The 21656-nt window shown below is 38.0% G+C and overlaps 4 protein-coding genes across 6 annotated transcripts; 1 reads left to right on the top strand and 3 right to left on the bottom strand.

Moving 5' to 3' along the window:
- Nucleotides 1-603: 603 nt before the first annotated feature.
- On the bottom strand, nt 604-1781 carry LOC140765226 (glutathione transferase GST 23-like). The gene is made up of 2 exons (XM_073104200.1): nt 1286-1781; nt 604-1202 (listed from the first exon to the last, which is right to left on the bottom strand). Exons 1-2 carry the CDS (start codon nt 1604-1606, stop codon nt 768-770), a joined length of 756 nt encoding a protein of 251 aa, XP_072960301.1. The 5' UTR covers nt 1607-1781; the 3' UTR covers nt 604-767.
- A 3092-nt stretch (nt 1782-4873) lies between these two features.
- LOC140765225 (uncharacterized) lies at nt 4874-8392 on the bottom strand. Its single transcript, XM_073104199.1, has 4 exons — nt 7880-8392; nt 6242-6416; nt 5353-5630; nt 4874-5248 (listed from the first exon to the last, which is right to left on the bottom strand). The coding sequence occupies exons 1-4, from the start codon at nt 8321-8323 to the stop codon at nt 5141-5143; spliced, it is 1005 nt and encodes a 334-aa protein (XP_072960300.1). The 5' UTR covers nt 8324-8392; the 3' UTR covers nt 4874-5140.
- A 351-nt stretch (nt 8393-8743) lies between these two features.
- On the bottom strand, nt 8744-13299 carry LOC140765863 (uncharacterized). The gene is made up of 6 exons (XM_073105153.1): nt 13150-13299; nt 12938-13029; nt 12317-12416; nt 10651-11515; nt 10427-10560; nt 8744-9808 (listed from the first exon to the last, which is right to left on the bottom strand). Exons 1-6 carry the CDS (start codon nt 13254-13256, stop codon nt 8926-8928), a joined length of 2181 nt encoding a protein of 726 aa, XP_072961254.1. The 5' UTR covers nt 13257-13299; the 3' UTR covers nt 8744-8925.
- Nucleotides 13300-16518: 3219 nt separating this feature from the next.
- On the top strand, nt 16519-18425 carry LOC140765340 (transcription factor MYBC1-like). 3 transcript variants are annotated; one of them, XM_073104377.1, is made up of 2 exons: nt 16519-17857; nt 17994-18425. In XM_073104377.1, the coding sequence occupies exon 1, from the start codon at nt 16914-16916 to the stop codon at nt 17850-17852; it is 939 nt and encodes a 312-aa protein (XP_072960478.1). In that variant the 5' UTR covers nt 16519-16913; the 3' UTR covers nt 17853-17857; nt 17994-18425. The 3 variants fall into 3 exon arrangements, with proteins under 3 accessions (XP_072960478.1, XP_072960477.1, XP_072960479.1); XM_073104376.1 differs by having other exon boundaries at nt 16520-17857; nt 17978-18425; XM_073104378.1 differs by having other exon boundaries at nt 16521-17857; nt 18026-18425.
- The last annotated feature ends 3231 nt before the right edge of the window (nt 18426-21656 follow it).

The following is a 21656-nucleotide window of genomic DNA, read 5'->3' as shown; positions in this document are numbered from 1 at the left end:
CTGTTTACTAAGTAACATAATAAACAAAACAATTCATCTTAACTTTATCCATTAGATTGTCATGTTCCTCTCCAGCCACTTCCATATATCCTTTCTCCAACATTGGCCTCCATCTCCAACCTACATCAAGTGGGGGGGGGGGGGGGGGAAGAAAGAAACTTTCCCCTTTATTTATTTGTTTTTCTCTTTAATTTGAGTGTCTTCTCTGCTATCCATAATCAAAAAGAATGATCAGGACCACCTATGCATCCATCCATACCTGGCCTTACTATTTTATGTGTCCTCTTACTGGCCCTATTGGTGGTGCAGCAGACTTTGCTCCATTAGACTCCAAATTAGATCATTTGGCAGACTTGTGGACTTTCAACAAAGGTAGGTAGATCTCATCAATGAGGATGACTAAATTGTAGAGATTTTAAAACCCTAAAGCCCTACAACTTTTTTGTTTTAAATCTTATAGATGATGAAGAACTCGCCTACTGTTTAAACTAGTGTCATTAAACCCTTGGAAATAAAGGTCCAGCTAAGATTTCCATGCAACCACTAAACATAGGAACTAGAGCTAGCATAAAACAAATCAACATTTATAGCAAGCATCATCTTATAATATTTATAGATAGCAAAGTTGTTTACCGTTGAATTCAAACAAAAGACTCACATTCCCATACTACTACTGATACTAACAGCACACAACACAACACAACAACACACGAGAGTGCTAATTAGAGAAACTATGACCATATTAACTACTAAGAGTCAAACGCATCTTAACTGCTACTATCAACTGCAATATTTGGAGTAGTAGTAGTAGTAGTAGTAGAAGCAGCAGCAGCAACGCTGTGACTCAGCATCATCTCTCTGATGCTCCGCGCGTACTCGAGCAGCTTATCAATGGCGGGGATCGTCTCCTTGACCTCCTTCTGCTCCTCGAAGTCCCGAAGCCACGCGTGGAAGAGGGGGAAGGCCTCGGCGTCGACGAGCTTCACCTCCGTGACCTCCTCGAACACGGCGAGCCAGTACGAGCCGCAGCCGAGTACGATGTCCAACAGCCCGATCTTATCCCCGCCGAAGAATCTCTTCCCCTTGAATGCTCCTTCGCGGAGCTCGTGCTCGATTAGCTTCAGATTCTCGTGGACTTGCACGACCGCCGCCTTTTGCTCGTCGCCCGACGACCCGAACACCGCGCCGACCGCCGGACCCAGCTACATTGGAAGCACAAGAAAAAAGGTTTTAAAAAAAAAATGTTATTACACTATTATTTCAGAAGAGGCTGGTTGAATTGAACCTTGTCGTCTGCGAAGTGGCACCAGAAGCGGGCGACGGCGCGATCGTAGGGATCGGCAGGTAAGATGGGGAGGTCGGGCCAGACGTCGTCGATGTATTGAATGATGATGATGGACTCGGCGATGGGACGGCCGAGGTGGAGGAGGAGAGGAACCTTCTTGTATATAGGGTTGTGGAGGAGAAGGGATTCGCTCTTGTTTGTGAGGTCTTCCTCAACGTAGTCAAACTCAAGGCCTTTGAGCTTGAGGGCTAGTTGGACTCTATGAGTGTATGAGCTCGCCCATGAGCCGAAGAGTTGGAGAGAAGAGGCCGATTGCTCCATGATGGTGTTAAGAAGACAAGACTAAGACTTGGGAGAGGGAGAGAGAGGAAGGACTATCACTAGCTAGGAGTGATGATTAAACTTGGCTTGTGGATGGCCTAATTATAAGCCTTCATGGAGGTGGGTGGGTCCCAAAACGGCTGGGGGAACCCTAGGTTGATAGACAAACTTGTTAGCCAAGCCACTATGTTTCATGTCCCATTTTGTGATTATATATTAATATATATATATATATATATATATATGTATCTATTAGTGTAGGGAGACAGAGAGGGTGAGGTGAGGTAATGTAAATATATAGGGTGTGACATGTGAACAAGTGTAAAAGGCTAATTAAGTGCATAATTATTAGGGGAAAAGGGACTAGGTAAAAGCCATTATTCCTGCAGTGTAGGTACATGAGGACAAGATTCCACATCTTAAGATTAATGCTAACTTATTGGTAAAAGATGTGAATCTCAATGACAGTCTCAAAAGAGTTTTGTGGGTGTCTTTGACTAATTGGCTAAAAGCTTATACCAGTCGACATGGAGCTTGTGGAGAAAGGAACAGGTTTTGGTCAATAGGCTCAGAACTCCCTGCCTAATCTTTCATCAGTAATCAATCCTCTTTTGGTGCAAAGTCAGCGTCAGATATCGAACAAGGTCCGTAGAGATGGATTATTTAAGAATCATTTAGACTAGGAAAAGATATATCAACTGATGGCAGACACTATGGGCCAACCTAACAAGTGCTAGTTCATGAGATCCAAAGGGAAGTAACCCAAAACAAACTGTGAATGAAGTCCTAGAAGATAAGGGACCATTGCGTGTAACGACACGCCATTAAATGTAAGACATCCAGTATAACATGTTTGTATGAAACAACTGAGATTGAGATGTATTCAGAAACTAATGAACTCTTATCAGAATCAACTTCAATATTAAATAATTATTATATAGCTTGAAGTTTAAATTTATAACTAAACTTGTAAAGACTTTGTTAGAGACTCTTATTAAATGATCAGAAAAACAACAAATTAACCTTTGCGTAGAGGAAAGGGTCACTATCCTTTATGCCTTGATGGGAGCCAAAGTGGGCTCGTTTGAGACCCAGATGCACGCAAAATCCACGCAGAAAGGGTGTTTGTGGTCACATCCTTGGCAGTAATGCCAATGGGCATGGAATCCGTATAGATATTCCCTCACCCACCCTTGCCCGCGTCTTCTCACATCTTACATCCCACCAGGTTGGTTTCTTGTTCATCTCTCTCTCTCTCTCTCTCTGCTCTTCTGTAACGTGTACCACTTCACAAGTAAAAAACGTCAAAAAAGAAGAAGCTTGGTAGTGGTAACTAATAAATAGAGGGTAAATTACAATTTATCTCCTTTTTAACTTATGCTCATATATTCTGAATTTATCACCGTCAGCAACTATTAGCTATTTGTTTTATGACATAGAAAAGGTAAGGAACAATTTGCGCACTTAATTTTCCCTAATAACTAGGACAAGTTGCACTGTTATCTGACGTTTGGATGTAACTCTAAATCTGGTTAGCTACTCCTATTTCATAAGTATTTAGTCATAAACCGGTTTAATGATGTGATATAAATATTTTGTCAGCAACTCAATGAAAGTGGATGAAGTGAAATTAATAGTTGATTAAAGTATTACTTTTTGAAGGGCAAAATAATTATTAAATTTTACTAATAAATCTAAAATATTAGTAAATGGAAGAGAAGAGAAGTTTAAGTGGATTACTAGACCTACTTTACCTTAAACTGGTGTTTAAATATGAAACTAATATAGTGCTCACTAAAGTGGTTTAAAAATAAACCTAAAGCTAGTACAAAAGCATATGCATCCTATGACTTATCTCTCTATATATATAACATGGGTAGATAGATGGATAGATGGATGGATAGAAAAGGGATAAGGACACAAGAGAGGTAGAGTTAAAAATTGAAACAACGGTGAACGTAGCCATGTTGGAAGGGACATGGTATGGCCTTAATGGCCATGGTGGTACGACTTAACCTAACCTTGTCTCTCTTTAACCTGCTCTCGCCTGTAGGGCAAGTGACGCAATAATCTACGATGGTCAATCTTATAGTCCAAGGAAGGAGAGAATATTTTATGACACAGACCTCTCGGTAGCTCCCTATGCTTCATATATATATAATGTATATTTATATATACATAGGAACAGGAGGAGGATGAGCTTTGGCCTCATTCGTACGTGGAATACGGTTTGAAATAAAAATAGTAACTTTATTATTATTATTATTATTATTATTATTATTATTATTATGAGAGATTTATTTTAAGAAAACTTATTTTTATTTTTACTGATGTTTTGAAATAATAATAAAATAACTACTTTTGATGATATAAGGTAGAAAAAACAGAAAATATGTATTTATTCTTTTTGTAAAATTATGATAGATATTATTTAATTTGATATACAGTAAATTGATACGATAAATTTTAAGAGTAAATTAGTAAGAGTGTGATATAAATATAAATTTGATTAATAATATTTATATTTTAGAATAGAATTTGTGATGTTTAATTGTTATTCTAAAATAAAATTTTATATTTTAAAATAAGAAAAAAAAAGTTATTTAGAACGAAGGAAAGCTGAGATTAACAAGTCACTAAAATATTTCTTAAAAAATCAAAAACATATTAAAATATAAGAAGAAACCCTAGACTCCCTAAATCCTAAAAATGTTTCTTTTTTTAAAGTATAGCTAATAACGGCCGATATTCCAACATATAACACTTAATCTAAACGTGTAACCGCGGCTCGAATATTTTGGCAGCCCTATCTTTATCCGTATAAGGATAAAACTATGTAATTATGGATGCGGATACGCAATCGAATGATCTCTATCCGACCAAACTATATGGGCTTCTTGTACCCAATAAATAACAATACACAGTAATAGGCACTTACCACTGTCCTTGAATTGACTGGAGGAGGAACAAGGTTGAACAGCATTTGTCGGTGGACAGCAGAGATGTGGTTGGTGGTTCAGATGATAGCACTGCAAGGAGATCAACACAAAAGTATAGGAGAGTATTCAGATGTTGACTCAAATCTAACATCTAACATTACGAGCAGAAGTTTGAAGCAGACCTTTTAGAACTTGGACTGCATGGAAGGCAGAGCCCAAGACATGAGAGACTTTGACTGCATATTAAATTCTGGAATAAGTAGACCTTCGTAGTTAAAGGAGAACACAGCAACAAAGCTGACATCAAGCTATTCGTCAAGGAAAGCATTGAGACAACTCTCGTTAGATGTCACAACAACATAACATTTTGCTTCGATTACAAAAGGTGGCAGTTCCAAATGTTGAGTTGAATTTCCAAGATCTCTGGTTTGCTTACTATGAGTTTATCCAACTAAAGAGCCTTGTTTTATTACAATCTACATCACATTTGAGTAGTTTGCTATCAAATAAATAACTTGAAATTAAGTTAAAAGCTCTTAAAAATTGAGATATCACATGGGCCGTCCTTGAAACAAAAGAAGTGGATAGATAGGTTTCAGAGTGTCTGTGAGAGTCCGAGAAAAACAGCAGCAGATGAGATTTGCACCTTAAGATCAGCAACATCAACATCATGACCACCTTCAACCAAACCCCATCGATCAATCTAACCAAATAAACAACATAGAGCAAGTGAAAATGATAAATGATAAGCGACAAAACAGGGGAAGTCGAACTAAAGAAAATGAAAACTCAGGGCCTAATAAGAACCTGGAGATCTTCTTCAAGCCTGATCAATTCAATGGCCTCCTCAATACCTAACCTTCCTCGAAAAATTCCTAATGGAATCACCAACGAATGCGCTGCAGCAGCCATGGCATCAATTGCTGCTAACTCATAATCACTTGTTTTCTTCAAAACATTTTCGATAGCGTTAGTGAGGCCATTATCTTGCTTGCCCCCAAAAAAACATGAGTACACTAGTGGCTTAAATCCAAATTCAGATTGTATCCAGTCAAGTATCGGATCAATCTTCTCTTCCTGTTGTTCTGCGAATCATCATCAAACATCAGGAAGGGACAAATCCAAGATAACAAGCACTATAAGGAAATTTGCTGCATCATGACAACTCAACACTTTCTAAGAATCTGATGTTTCAAGATTAGATGCATACATAATGGACACCTCTTAACATTAATACAATCATCCAGTATAAGTAAATGTACACATTAGATGTGTCTAGTGCATAGGTCGATGCACTGAATGGTTCCCTATGGACCAAGTTATAATGGGGGTTATAGTACTGAACAAGAAAACAGAAGTTGCCAGTTTCCCATCTTTCATTCATACACTTTGCATCTGCCTAAATGGCTGTTTCCTTACATTAAAACTCGACTTAGTTATATGTAGAAATTGACTATCATCAAGATTATCAAGTCTCACTGGCTATGGTCAATCACAACAGCTAGAAGTGAAAAGCAATGGAAAAGGGTTAGCTCATTGGGTACATTTTATAATGTAACTTAACAACCCAGTACCATTTTGAAGCTCATTCATTGTATGAAAATGTGTTGATATGATTGCTTCCTTTTGCTTTATGGCTTGCATCATCAATCTTTGCCTCAGATAAAATGGAGAACACAAGGAGGATTAAACTTACTGAGGACTCCTCTTGTCAAATCACTATCACCAGGAGAGCGGCAGAATACCAAATCTTGATGGAACTTCTTCATTAAATTCTCGATAACTTTTACACGTGTCAGTGGGACTCTATCTTGTGCAGTAGAAGCGAGCTTCATGAGAGGCATAGTGAAAGGTCGAATCCCGTCTATTTGCTGTCATACACAAAGAACTCAATATAAATATCACTGTAAATGGTAAAGAGGATTAAATAGAAAAAAAAAGGAGGGGCAGGAAACTGGGTCAATGCCCTCTATAAAACATACTTCCACATGAAATTCTATGAATTATAAATAAGGGATAATTACATAGAATCCCTGTAGCCAAATATCACTTACACCTCCTAAACTTCTCATTTTTCTCCTCTTTTGCTACAATGTGCCCTCCCCCCAAGTATGTTCAATCCATAAATAAAATTATTTGATCATCCAGACTATTTTTCCTTTGGAGGGTGTTACTAGGTTGTGTGGAGCCTGAACTGCCACCAATTGGGTGGACTCTATCCATGACTTCCTTTGTTCTCTCATGGCGATCCCTTCTGAAGTACTTAGGATTAGCATAATTGCTTGATCAATGTTTGCAAGACGGATGTCCAAGCACAACATTTGGATACTACTATTAGAGTTTTAATCAAGTTCAATGTACTTCATGTAATTATAGTTTAAACTTGAAATAAGAAGGAACATGCCTAGAGAGTCCAAGTTAATGTACTGATATTTGAAGCCAGGATTTTGGGTTTTAATTTTTATCTAGCGAGGAATAGTCAAAATGTGGCCTCTCTTGGAGCTGAAATTAAAGATCCAATTATGCCAAAAGAGTCATGTCTCAATAATTGACTTAGGAAGACCAAGGATGTTCAGGATTTCCGTATGTTATCATCTGAGTCTTCTAATATTCTTCCAAGATAGGAAATGAAAATTGAGAAAGAAAAAGGAGCACTTGAATGAACTAATGAAAGCATATTGGTGATTCTTTTTTTCATCTTCTCTGTGCTGCCAATGACCAATCATTAATAAAAAATATTCCAGCCAACAACTATTGTAACCTTTACACCAGAGTTTACCAGCCCTTCACTCGGTCATAAAATCCATAAATTCTTTCATGGACCTTCTCCTTAATTCTGTCAGTAATTTCAGAATCATCAACCCAATGCTATTAGAGAACTTATCAAGGTAAGAGAGAAACTAGCTACTAATTATAGGATAAGGTACTGGGCTAATGGCACGATGACTTACCTTAACAATTCCCACATATAAAACCAATCAACAATCTTTGAATAAACAACAGTATAGCACCATATCAAGAGAATTTTTCAAAATAGGGAAAGTACTTCACTTCCTAGGTTATCTTTGGCCTTCTCTTTTATTCAAAACATGGGCAATTCATACTCACTGAAGACATCCAACATCAACTGAAGCAACCAGAATCAACACACCTGCCAATTCCACATTTGTACAAGAAGCTAGAGAGCGAACGAAACAAGTTCAATTTTTTTTAAACAACATTTGATGAAAAGGAGAAATTTCGCATAATCCAACTCGATCCAATAAAGAATCAAGAACAAAAAACTGAAGTGTAACAAGGAAATCAAGCAAAAACAAAAGAGTAAGAAGCCAACCTGGTATTCCCACTCCGCCGCGATTGCTTTCGCGAGAGCTAGGGTTGGAAGCTTAAGCGCTCTTTTGGACGGCGTCTTTAGCGTCCTGTAATCGAGCATCACCGTCCATCCATTGCCGTCGTCGGCCAACCGCGTGGTCGCCTCCTTGTAGAAACGCTTCCCTACGATGGATCCCGTCATGAAGGAAGTCGGCATCGTAACCGACGTGTCGTCGCGAGTCGCCGTCGAATTCGCAGGCGACGCCGAGATCGGGCGCTTTATGAAGATGGCATCGTCGGTCTCGGTATTCTTCTTGTTCTCTTCTCGGTCTGAAGTGGACGGGGAGGAGGAGATGGGCGCCGCCGCGGCGGTGGTAAGAGGGAGGCTGCGTTGCGGGGAGAAGGGCTGTTGGATTAAGATCAGACGGTGGAGGGACCGAAGGAGTCGGTTAGTAGGGGACGCCATGGGGTTAGAGAGGGGGAACTCCTTCTGTGGGGATTGGAATTATCGAGGAAGAGAATAAGCACTTAACATGATGACTACATGAGATGCTCACTCTCTTAAAATTAATGCATAAATATTCTTTATATTTGAATTTGGAAAAAATATATATTTACCCAAATAGTTAGATCTTAATTCATTTCCACTCCTATAATGACGATAAAATTTTATGTCTGATAATCTGAAATCGAATACTAGAACTCAAATGATTGATGGAAGTTGTACTAATTAATTTTATTTGTATCACTTTAAAATAACAATGATAAAATTTAATATGTCTGATAATCTGAGATTGATTTCTAGAACTCAGATAATTGATGGAAATTGTACTAATTAATTTGGTTGCAGTGGAAGGAATTCTCGAACATCTCGATAGAATACTCATCATCAAATCTAGGATAAATTATAAAATCATGAGCAAGGTCTCTTTTGCACTGACATCTCTATGCAATAAAATTTATCACAATCACAATGTGCTAGGAAAAGAAAACAAAAGGAAAACAAAAATTCCCTATGTCTAACAAATGATCCTCAATTTAAAATTTTTATCTACCACATGAAGCTGCCTACTGCTGCTTATGCTTTAAAACACCTCCACGACAAGGGTGAAATAATACATGCATACATAGAAGCCAACAAGGAAGATGGACGAGAAGAAGGTATAAATATGTGGCACTGTTCCATGACCATAGGAACTCCATCCATTCCCAAAAATCTCCTACGCTCACCTTCGCAAAACCTTCAGATAAACCTCTTGCTATCAGCAGTGCAACTGGTGGGAATCCCAGCACAGCCAAAGCTACATTACAAGATAGCAATACCGCTCGAATGCACATATTTATCTTCATCTCAGCCTTCAGAGGCCGTGAAAATAAGCACATCGGAACCACAAGCATAGCTCCCATCTGAGCAGTTGAGAAATTGATGATTGACATAAGGCCCAAGCCGATAGATGCAGCAGCAACTGTCACAGCCTTCAGAAGTTCCCAGTCAACACTGGGAGAACAAGAGGAACCAGAGAGAGGATACAAAACTGCAAGGGTGAAGATGGATAATGCAACCCACATTAACATACTGATTGTGGATGTCAAGTTGGGGACATTTGAGATGTAATATGGTAGCAATGAGACAATCACTGCCCATAGGTGGATAATAAATACTACTTTTGCAGCTTGAAGCCATCTCCATGATCCGAAAGCAATCTCCGATTCTTCAGTATTGGTATCACTGCATTCTTGAGCACCTCCATCTGTTGGAACTTCCTGTTTTTTAGTACTAGAGAATAGAGCAGCAGCAACGATGGGAAGGGGAGAGATAAGCAGCGCAAATGCAATCATATATACACCAACTGAAACAAATTTGTTTGGAGCTGTTAGGAAGTAGAGGAAAAACGATTGATGGAACTTCTCAAGGAGGTTGTTCACTGATCGCACGACTCCTTCAATCAACCTGCATTAAAGCATTTTCATGGATGCTATCAGAGTATTTACAGGCCTAAGAATAATCCAGTGACTTTGCTGCAATATAGAGTGTCTACATAGCAAGACTATTTGTTATGCTATATATCTAAGGCCTACTGGTTTATTGCAGTGGATCTTAGTTTGGAATTTGGACAACTACAAATGGCAGACCAGCCATTCCTGACTAGGAGTGGCAGGACCACCTACAAAAATGATCCGGAATTGACCAAATTCTCAGGCGATATCTAATGCTGAATTTCATCGATTAATGTTATCTTAAAATTAGTATATAACTTCTTATTGATGAAACTTTTCAAAATTTATATTACCTGGTACTTCAAAAAATCAAAAAACTGAAACTCTTGTCATTGATCGGTTAATCTTTGTGTTATTTTATTGAAACACGGGTACCATCGATTCTATTTCATTTGCTAGTTAGCACCTTGCTGCATACAAGTGCCATTTTGGTACCAGGCACTTGCTTCTTTAAGTGTGTACTTAGTGCCTACTTCCTAGTGCCTTAGATAGTGTTTAATCCCATAGGGATTCCAACTATAAAGTCTCGTACAACAAAAACATAAGAAATAAGAAGTGAATGGACACAAACCTGCCGCTCCTTAAAAGGAATGCAGATTGGGCATTCTCATTTTTTGGATAAAATTTGGGTGAAAGCTCAAGAGTGACCGCATCGACCTGGTAGTCACGAAAAGCACCATGTGGCCCAGTGGGGACACCAAGAGCCTGAAAGCAATGAAAAGCACAACAGATAAGCTTGATAAAAGAACCAAATAATTTCACATAGTAACATATAGCATCTGACATCTCAATCACCTGATAATACATAGAGCTTGCAAGGGTAGCAGTTCCTTCAACATACTCAGCACTAGTAACATCCAACTTCCATTTTGGATTTAAACTTTTAGCAAATCTGCCAAAGCGTTCCAGTATTTCACCAGCAAACTTGAGCCATGAAGAGTTCAGTAAGGTACCAATTATCCCAATTTTTACACGCATACCTTGTCTATGAACTGCCAAATAATGCACAATGTTGAGAAGGTCTAAATTTGGCATTTGGCCGTTAGATGCTTCGGCAAAGATGGTAAGGCCCTCTCTTCCATCCTTTTCTTTATTATCTGTTACCTTAAATACAACAGCGGCACCCATAGTTCCAGCACGTTTAAAAACTTTAGTATCTTTCTCCTTTACTGTAATGTGATCCCAGTGATCATCAGAAACACTTGGATAGCACACGCTGGCATCCAAATTTCCTGAATTAAGCCCAAAAGTAGGATTATGATAATCATTCAACCACGAAGAAACTGAGGTATACTCTCCAAATCGTGAATCAGCAGCTAGCCACACAATATCTTTTGCCAACCATGCAGCTCGACTAAGAAGGGAGAAAATAGAGAAAGCAAGGCCGAGCGATAATGCTTCAGTTGGTTCAATCTTCTGTGAATTGTAGGGACTCACCAAGACAATTGCTTCTTTTCCATCACCACGAGGGGCTCGTATAATGCCAACAGAATTCACACCAAAGGATCTGGAGCTTTTGTTATTTTCTGTTATCCCAGTATTAGGCATGGGAGAGAAGAAATACAGAGGGTGGAAATAATTAATATGAGGCAGGAACTTGTGGTTATATACTTCAGCACCGACATCTCCCATTCGCTGCCCAATGAATTTTGGTACTTCTCTGTTATATTCACAAATATTAAGATCCACAGCTATCTTATAGATAACATGTTAAAAACAAAAAATTAGGATAAAATCACAAAAAAAAAAAATCTAATCCCAAACAAAGAAGTGTATTGTAATTCGCCGAGAATGAAATGCCTATATCAGTTTGCTCACCTAGAGAAGCATAATTTCTTAATCAGTATCCAAACATGAGCCAGTCGACTTAGAAGAAGTTACAAGGCATGATTTGGACAACAAATTTGCTGAAACTATAGGGTGATAAATGACTCGTCTAATAAAAAAATAGGATGATAAATGCAAAATTTTCCAATATTTAAAAGATTCTTCATCCCTTAATGTTAACAAGAATCTGGAGTTGAAATTTTTTGAAAGCACTATAACTTGAGATAATATACTTCTGGCAACAAGCAAGTACAAGAGTCAATTTGGATTAAGAGGCGAGCAAAAGTTTGCATTATTAGATTAAGAAACGAAAATGGAAATTTTCTGTTAAAATCAGGCAAATGGAAGAGAGCCAATGAAGGCAGGTATGCTGACATCATTTTGGAGATGCTCATCTTCTGTAACAGATCTGGATGACTCAACATCCTAAAATCTAAACCAAAAAATCAAAGGAGCATCAAGAGGGAACACCTTGTCATAATGAAACTAGCAAAGTTACACAGGAACCAGCAAAGAGGGGTAGGGAGGGTGAAAGAGAGAGAGAGACAACATACAATTTACATCATGACTAACAAGTAACATCTGAAAAAAGTTCATGCATAAAGAAAGACAAACAGGAGTCCAGTAAACATACATTCCAGCTCCTTCTTTCTCAGTTTGTTTGCTAATGATATCCTTAACAAACTGGTTAGCTTCCATGACATCCTGAGCTGAAAATGCTGGGGTAGCTGACCCTGTTAGCAGAACTTTCACTTGGTCAAATTTCACACAAATGAAGATTGGCAGGAAGTTCTTGGCCTTAGGCAATTACAGACACTCCAGGACTAAGATTGCATAATGTAAAAAAATCGTAAAGTACTCCTATGCTTCCATCAAAGTAGATCATTTCAGAAAGAGTCATATTATCCAAAATGGAAAGAAAATAGCCAAATGACTTCCATTTCAGGTAAAATATTGTAAACTAAAGACTCCCATAAGCTGACCATGCTAGACTATGCAAAGAGAAAGTGGTTCGTTTCATTAAAATTGTTTCTGTATCCCTAAGAACCTAATTCCATATCGAAGTTGAGCTTAGATTTTTTATAGAGCTACAATCCAAAATACTCTAGAGAACACAATAGACTGCTTTTGGGTGCGGTGCACTCTTACAAATTTCTAGTCGAAATTAAATGCAGAACTGATAATTGCAAATCCTACAGAATAACGCTATAGAAACCGAACCAAACGCAAAAATATAAAAAATTTGAGAAGTAACCTGGCATGAGAGCATTCTCGGAGATGTAAGTATTCTTGGCCAAGAGGGGAAGCAGGAGAAGAGCTACAAACCCCGCGACGCAGCACACCACGCTAGTTATTCCAACAATTTGCGAACAACAATGAGTCAAAACAATAGCACGCAAAGAAACCCTAGTCTCAGATCCCAAGCAATAAAGGAAACAAGTCCGAAGGCGGAGATAGAATCAGTACCTGACAAGCACACTGTGAGAGACGAGGAATGCACCGACGCGAACGATGAGTCGAGATCTAGCCGCCGTCTTCTTGGGCTTCTCCTCTTCCTTCATCTCCACCGCCATGGCTCGTCGCCTCTTCCCCAACACTGGGACGAGCTCAGCGTTGTGCGCGCTTTCACTTCGCTAGATTAAATGGGCCTGGGCCCTAATTACCCTTTTAGCCTTCGGCCCAATCTAGCTCATAACAGAGACCCCCCTGATTTGGGCTGGGCTCATTTGTAATTTGACCCCCTTATTTATCTTCTTGTGTGAATCCCTCAGTTACGTTATGCATTCGGAGAACTGTTGTACTCTTATTAGATTAAAATAAAATACACCCACTTAGCTTAAATTAATATTAAACTATTAAATTAAATTACTAATCTTTTTAAATTAAATTAAAATTTCACACCATTCTGAATATAAAATTGCCTTAAAATTTCAAACCAAAATATATTTTCAGCTTATTCCATCTTCTCTAATCTAATATTATAAGCTTCGAAACTTAGTTATCATCTAATTACCATGATGTACCTCTCTTTAAATATACAATCATGAAAGAACAAATTTCAATCATCTTAAAAATATAGATAAAAATTCATATTTATTTAAACAATATAATTATCAATAACATAAGGGCACGATGGGAATTTACACTTTTAGTTAGTTTGAATGGAAAAATTGAATGGTCTACATGATACAAATAAAAAAATTAATATTAGGCATAACTATAGGGATATTTGAAAGGGACACTAAATAAATGATAAATTAAACTATATTTATGAGCACATTTTATATCAAACTTATCGTCTTGGCTCTTCATGGGGAGTAGGTAGATTTCATAATTGTGGGATTATACAATTATACGACCATGACCCTGGAATTAAAGTATATATATATATAAATGAGCACCTAGATTTGCAACCCCATGCTTCTCTCCATCAGTGAGACATTAGAGATATCAAAATAGTTGAACAAATCTAGATATTTTAAGTTCGTGACATCTTTCTAAGTTCTAATTGCTGGACTGGTAGATTGAGACAGCTTGTTTATTGCAAGGAAGACTACAGTATGAGGATATGAGGAAGTTGAGGGGATTATTCGTCGCAGTCGGTGGGAAATTTCACTTGTTATGAAAGCCTCCTTTGACAACTACTTTAATTACAAGCACTAATCTTATCCCATGAGATCAGATGAACGCCATGCTATCTTCTTAAAGCTCTCTCTCCATCTAAGTGTAATATATAATCTTGCACATTATTTTTTAACAATTATATTATCTTAATATTTTATTAAATAAAAGACATATATATCATTAATTGAGAGTAATGTATAAATATCAAAATAAGGATACTTATGTCTTTTACAATTAACTTGATGAAAATTTAATTACATTGTATCCTTTTGATTATTTTTTATTATTTACGTATATCTCCCATTAGTTTAAGATTGATTTAAATTAACTTTTAATAGATAGAGATAGAGAATTATATTTAAATTGAAGTTTATCTCCAAATAATCAAATTTAAATTATTTAATATTAAATGATATCTCCTATAATTAAGGTATAATTATATTTAAGAGAAAAATCTTAATGGAAGAAAAAAAAAACTTATAAAGAAATGCTTCTTCTGTACCATAAAGTTAATTGTTTATCAATCAGTTTAATGAAGACCTAATGGTTAAGATCTTCAAGGGTATAATAAGAAAATTGTGAAGTTAGGCACACGTAATTAAATCTTCTTAACTAATATACTATTTTTCTTACGTAATATGATTTTGAAACAGGTACTGAGTATGAAAAAACCGATTATTATAGCCGTTGAATTAAGATTATAATTTTTAAAGATGTATTAAAGTATTTGCCTCAGAAAAAAAAAAAGGTTGCAGTAACTCAAAAGGACTATTGTGATCATGTTATATATATCAGAATAGAATCGGGGGTTATGGGAATTTGTGAGGTTTTAGCGTGCAAAAAAGCCTTTTTATATATGGCAACTGATAAAACTTTGTTATATGTGATCAGTTCACATAATAATAATTAAGAGTATATAGTTTTGCAATTATAAAAGTCAGTAGTAACAAAGTTAGACAAGAGAGCTTTTGCACCATCCTCGGATAATCTTAATAAATAAATACCAAATAAGATTCGAAGGATTATATATTAGTTTGAAAGACTTGCAGTCCACTGTATGTATGTATTATTCTTGAGAACATAAGAATTGCATCAGCTTTTCATTAAACTATGGACCACTAGGGAAAAGATCCTTTCACATCATAAAAATGAGCAAAGTTGCATATAATGTTATAATATTCTCCTAACCCTGGGATAAGGCTTAGTTGGTGGACCCAACTGTTGACCGATAAATATATCGAACCTGACCTACCTTATTCGAGTATAAATCCCCGGGTGAGAGAATAAGGGAGGGGAGGGGAGGGGGCGGTGAGTGAGGGTAGATTGGTAATTTTGGTTGTTTCCGCACCTCGGATCGCCCACTTCCGAGAAGTCGAAAGGATGTGTGGGCACAACTAATTCCGGTTGTCTCCCTAGATTCCAGGGATAGTGCCCAAAATCTCATAAATGTCTGTGCTGTCCTTACTGGCCCTGGAAATGGTTTTATTGACGGAATTGCCACTAGGATTATGAGAAGATAACTAGTTTGATTTTCTTTTTCTTTTTTTGGTTATTTGATAATTTCAGAAAGGAATTTAATTGGGCCCCACCGAAGGAGTGTCATTCCTTTAATGAGTAGGTTAATTAATAAATGAAAAGATTACTGAGAGGTAACTATTCAAATAGGGGTGGTTTGGTCAATGGACCAGGGATTATTCCACCCACCAAATCTAACTCCGTTTTAAGGAGCGAAAAAAGGTTATTGTACAAGTAATCCATCTTGGTTAGGGCGAATAAGACACTTATCCTATTGTGAAGATAAAATCTTTGCATCATAAACACCTTTTATTTAATTATTATAATCCTGGTTTGGGCTCAATTATTGATGATAACGATGGGGATAAAACTATCCCAATCTCTTTCGTCTTACAACTGTCCCACATCCTTCTAACGAGCGTCACGTTTTCTATTCCAGGACAGCCCACATGAGGACAAGCCAACTCCAGCCAGATCTCGAACCCACGGGAGTCCTGAAGTCGTAATTGTGTCCAATTCCGAGGGGTTTTTGTGCGAACCCGCGAGATCTGCTCGACTCTTGCAAGCTACAACCACTCCCTTGCCCCCAAAAGACGGAATAAAATTGCCCCGCTCATGAACTCGGTCTCCCAGAAAGCAAAGAATAACTTCCCAGCAAGCGAACAAAATAAGGGGTTCGTTTTTGCAAGTCGCCGCCTGTGCTTTAGGATTATTGCGGGAAGAGGAGTAGGGGGTTTACGAATATGTCGAGAAAAGGAAGATGTGTTTTGTAATAATAGTAAAATGTAGGCGGTGCTATGTAAAAGAAGAACAAACAAACGAAGCAACTAATGAGAGAAGTGAAGCTATTGAGAGAGAGAGAGAGGGGGAGAGAAAAAGAGGTAGAGAGAGAGAGCAGAAGAGACCAAAACAAAAAAGAGAACGATCCACCTCGAATCCCTCTCCCCTCTTCTTCTCTCTCTCACTAACTCACCACCACTACCGCCACTACCACCAGTACCATCTCAAAAGTTATTCTAGTGAGGGAAAAGTCGGAATAGCGAAGTGGAATAGTGGAGGAATAGAGGAGGAGGAGGAGGAGGAGGAGGAGGATGAGGGAAGAGGAGGAGCCGAACTGGTTCGCGCGGTGGGAGGAGCAGCTGCCGACACCCGAGGAGCTCACCCCTCTCTCCCAAACCCTCATCACCCCCGACCTCGCCCTTGCCTTCGACATCCCAAACCCTAACCCTAACCCTAGCGCCGCCGATCCCTCGCCGCACCACAGCCACCATAACCACCACCATCAACCCCCTCCTCCGCCTCCTCCGCCGGACTTCGACTCCGGCGACCTCACCGGAGGCGGTGGCGCAGGCTCCGGCGGCGAGCCGGCGAGGACCCTGAAGCGGCCGCGGTTGGTGTGGACGCCGCAGCTACACAAGCGTTTCGTCGACGCCGTCGCACACCTTGGGATCAAGAACGCCGTCCCCAAGACTATAATGCAGCTCATGAGCGTCGACGGTCTTACCCGAGAAAACGTCGCCAGCCACCTCCAGAAGTACCGCCTTTACCTTAAACGGATGCAGGGTCTCAGCTCCTCCGGTGGCGGAGGCGCCGCCGCCGCCGGAGACGCCGCCACCGAGCAGCTGTTCGCCTCCGGGCCGGTGCCGCACCATTTCCTCTCCGGGCGCGGGGCCGGGGGATCAGAGCCGTACATGCCGTTCGTGCCAGTGGCGGCGTTGCAGCACCACCAGCAGATCGGTGCGGCGGCCGCGGCAATGCAGCAGCAGCAGCAGCAGCTGTATCACCATCAGAGACAATTAGGGCAATTCGGAGGGTCGCCGGCCGGGAACGGCGCCGTGGGTTTTGACCATGGATTCTTGAGCCGGTCGGTGCCTTTGCCGGGGATGCATCGGATGGTCGGTCCGCCGGTGGGTGGGCTGGTGACCCCACCACAGATGCAGCCTACGTATGCCGATGATTTGGAGTCTGGCGGTAGGGGAGGAGAGGGTGGAAGGAGGGTTCTAACTCTTTTCCCCACAGGGGATGACTAGTTCAGGTATATGATTTTATCTCCTCTAGTTTTTCTTTCAGCATCTAATTCAATTCTGAGTAGCTCGTTGGCTCTGGAAATTAGCTTGCATACTATTGTAATTAATTGGTCATCTTTGTTCTGGAGATTTCTTCTAATGCAGTGGGTTCTGCTCATTTCATGGTACTGGACTAGTTGTTGGTGTCACCTGTGAGAATTGAAGTTGAGTGGTGGGTGAACATGGAGGTCGGGTATGGAGGTTGGTAATATCACCAAATAATCGGTAGAAAGATGGAGGAATTCAAGAATATTCCCATGGTAAGTTGTGCATGTGTTTCAAATTTTTAAGCCTGTGCTTCAGCAACGAGGAGATCATGTATGAGAGATTTGTAGAGATTTTTAGCTTACTTTAGTTCTTTTTCTTCCTACTTATTTACATTATGTTGTGAAGAGCGACTTGGTTAGAGTGGTTTCTTGTTGTAGTAGTCATTGTTAAACTAAATGACTTGAAACTTCTGTTTTATGTAGATGAAGGCATTGTTGAATTATGTCAATATAATATAATTCCCATCAGAATTTCATGCGTACTGTACAATTTCTGAGTTCTCCATGACTTCTCTGCTTATTTTCTGCCACAGTTCCTGCTGATCAGTGAAAATTAAATATAGGTTAGGAGCATAATTTTGATTCCCTAAAACTAATTAGAATAATTGCCCATTTTATATGTGCTTAAATTATGATGTTATTGTCCAAATACTATTGCTAAGACAGATTTGTGAAGCAACTGCCTCAGGAAAGGCTGCAAATTATCCTCAACTCCAGATAAACTGTTAACTAATATACCTGAAATGTATGAGCACTATATTGGTTATAAGACAGATTTGTGAAGCAACTGCCTCAGGAAAGGCTGCAAATTATCCTCAACTCCAGATAAACTGTTAACTAATATACCTGAAATGTATGAGCACTATATTGGTTATAAGGTAATATAGGTGCACTAGCAGCAGATAGCATATGGACAAAATATGTTCTTCTGTGTTTTAGGTGACCCTTTCATCCATCTTAAAATTTTCATTGTGTCAAAAATTATAGGTTTTGTTTTATCATATTACCAGATACTCTCTACAGTTTGAACTTTTACTCATGATCAAATATATTATGCTGACTTCTTTCCATTGTTTGAAATTGTTAAGTCTCTTCGGGAATCACTTCTGCACTATGTTGTATTGGGGCTGCAATTTAGTGCAATGGTTATGACTGATGGTTACCTTGTGTTTGTTGTTTAAGGATGTATCTTATTTCCTTCTTAAACTGCACTCTCCATACAGCTAATGCTTCTACTTCGGTTTTCTTAGTTGATTACTTTCTCCCAATATAGTATGCTGCTAGCTCAAAGAGTTGATGATGCAAGTCTTGATTCTAATTTGTAGCTTTTTGCTCTTATGCACAATTTTTGGCCAATCAGGTTGCTCTTGATTAAAATATGTAGTTTTTACTATCTTAAACTACATCCCTTTATACAGTTCATGCTTCAACTTCATCGTTTTTGAACTTGATTACTTTCTGTCAATAAGTTCTGATGGTAGCTCGAAGAAAAGAATGATGCAATTCTTGATTGTGCGATGTAGCTTTTGGTCATCAGGTCGCTCTTAGACACAAATTAGGAGTATGAAGTTAATTATTTTGCTAATACAGTTAACATTCCATTGTTTTTGTGGGCAAAAAACTCCTGTTATAAGCCGGAAAATAGTTGAACTTAGTAGGTAAAGGATTAGCGTGAGCTTCAATATTTTGTCCGATCTGTTGCATTTCCAGTTTACCATCACTCTGCAAGTGATTGCAGTTAAACACATGGTGAGTTAATCCTTGAAAGGGTAGATGAGCAAGATGAAAATTATCGTGGAATTCATCTTCCATTCAAACAATTGATTTTGTGTACTGAGTGATGTCCAATAAATGAGAAAGTCATGGCATTATATGTCCTGTTTTATCGATGGCTCATGCTAATGAGCGTAAGCAGGGAATAAGGTCAACTAACTTTTGATTTCCAGAGAAGTTGCAGTTAGGGGTGCTAGAGATATGTGCAGAACAGAAGTAATGCAATCTTTATCAGGTTACAAACAGTAAAAAATCTGGGTTGTACGGTCCATTTTGGTGTCTAGCAACAAGTTATAATAAGTTATTACATTAATTCAGCTAAGCTGAATCTTTTCTTCTTTCTTGAATTTTTTTTCTTTTGTTAGTTTAGCATATTGTGAGTATCCTTGGCTGTTCTTATATTCTTATCTGAAGAACCGGGTTATTAGTGAAGTTTGGAAAGTTAGTTATTAACTAGAATAATATTTCTATTCTCTTTCTTTCTATCTAGCAGTAGAGCCATTTTAAAGGTAATCTAGCACATCTCCTTACAGACAACAACAGATCAAAGCTCATTGAAGTTTCTTTAGCATGTAGAACAGATCAGCTTATCAGAAGTTAATGGTAGATAAAAAGAGTGTCTTGTCCACTGATGTCCTGATCAATTTATTGTGGCCTAGCAACAGCATTTAGCTTTCTCTTTCCCTCTGGCAATTGAATTGTTGGATTGGCATTTTTTACATTTCTGCTGTAATTTATTTTGAGTTACAAGCTAAACATGTATCTCTTTTTGTTAGTCATAATTATATCTGTGGTTTTTGTAATTAACAATGTAATCAAAATATGTCGAATTTGCCAAAGAGTTTAGATTTCATATTTGAGTGTTATCACAAGTGTAGAGAGATAGTCAGCAAGATATTCGAAAGAAAAGACAATTTCAAGAGCACATTAGGCACCTCTACGGGACGGTGTTATTAATTGATTCCTTAGTGATATATCTTAGCTAGGGGAATTTTACCTATTTATATGCATGCCCTAACAGAATGTTACTGGATATTCTTGTTAGTTATTTGTTTTATCTTTGGTTATGATTTTTTTTGGATTAGTTGGTTTTGATCGTTTCTTATTTCTCTTATTTTTTTTTAAAATGAGAACAAAAGATTTGTGATGCAACTTTTGGATGAGCATATCTAGTTTGAAAGTAAGTTAACGTTGTATGAATAATTTGTATAAGGATTATGAGGACACATAGAAAAAAATATTATATTCTTATTTTGATAATTGTAGAAAACAATAGACTTGGAAAGGAGTGATATGACTTGAATTTTTGCTTTGTCATGACTTGGTATCTTAATTGCTAGTATGTTCTTTTAATATAAGTACGTTTCATTTATTATGATTAGCCACACTTGTATTTCATATGGTATTAGTGATGAAGTTTTTGGTTTTATTTTGATTTCACTAAATACTTGTGTAATGCTCTATAAAGATTTTGTGATTGTTGATTTTATCACAAATTGTCAAAATGGGAGATTACAAGATTTTTTTATTTTGTTGTAATTAATAATATAATCAAAATATGTTTTTGTTTATAAAAATAGTCTAGTTTCATCTATGAGCACTGTTGCAAGTGTAGAGAGGAAGTCAGCAAGATATTTAATGCAAAACATAATTTCAAGATGCGGTTTTACCCACTCAATGTTAGAGAACTTTTTCTTGTTAGGATTGAACGCTTTTAAGTGCGTTCGAATTTCTGTATGAATCTACGTTTTTTGACTTCATGAATTATTTTTTAAGGTATTTAAGAATTTATTTGGGAGGGCTATTTAAGATAGTTTTAACCTCACCCTAAGCGACCATTTTGATTATCCTTAGAAAGATTTTTGGATAACAACCAGCGACTTTGGATAGAACATGTTGAATTATTAATTATATCTGTATTTGATGTGAAAGAACTATGTTTTGAGAA

This window comes from Typha angustifolia, chromosome 8 (assembly GCF_048772165.1).
Source record: "Typha angustifolia cultivar Huaian chromosome 8, ASM4877216v1, whole genome shotgun sequence".
NCBI classification, from domain to species: domain Eukaryota; kingdom Viridiplantae; phylum Streptophyta; class Magnoliopsida; order Poales; family Typhaceae; genus Typha; species Typha angustifolia.
The sequence above is the reverse complement of the archived record's forward strand: the minus strand, read 5'-3'. Positions and strand labels throughout refer to the sequence as shown.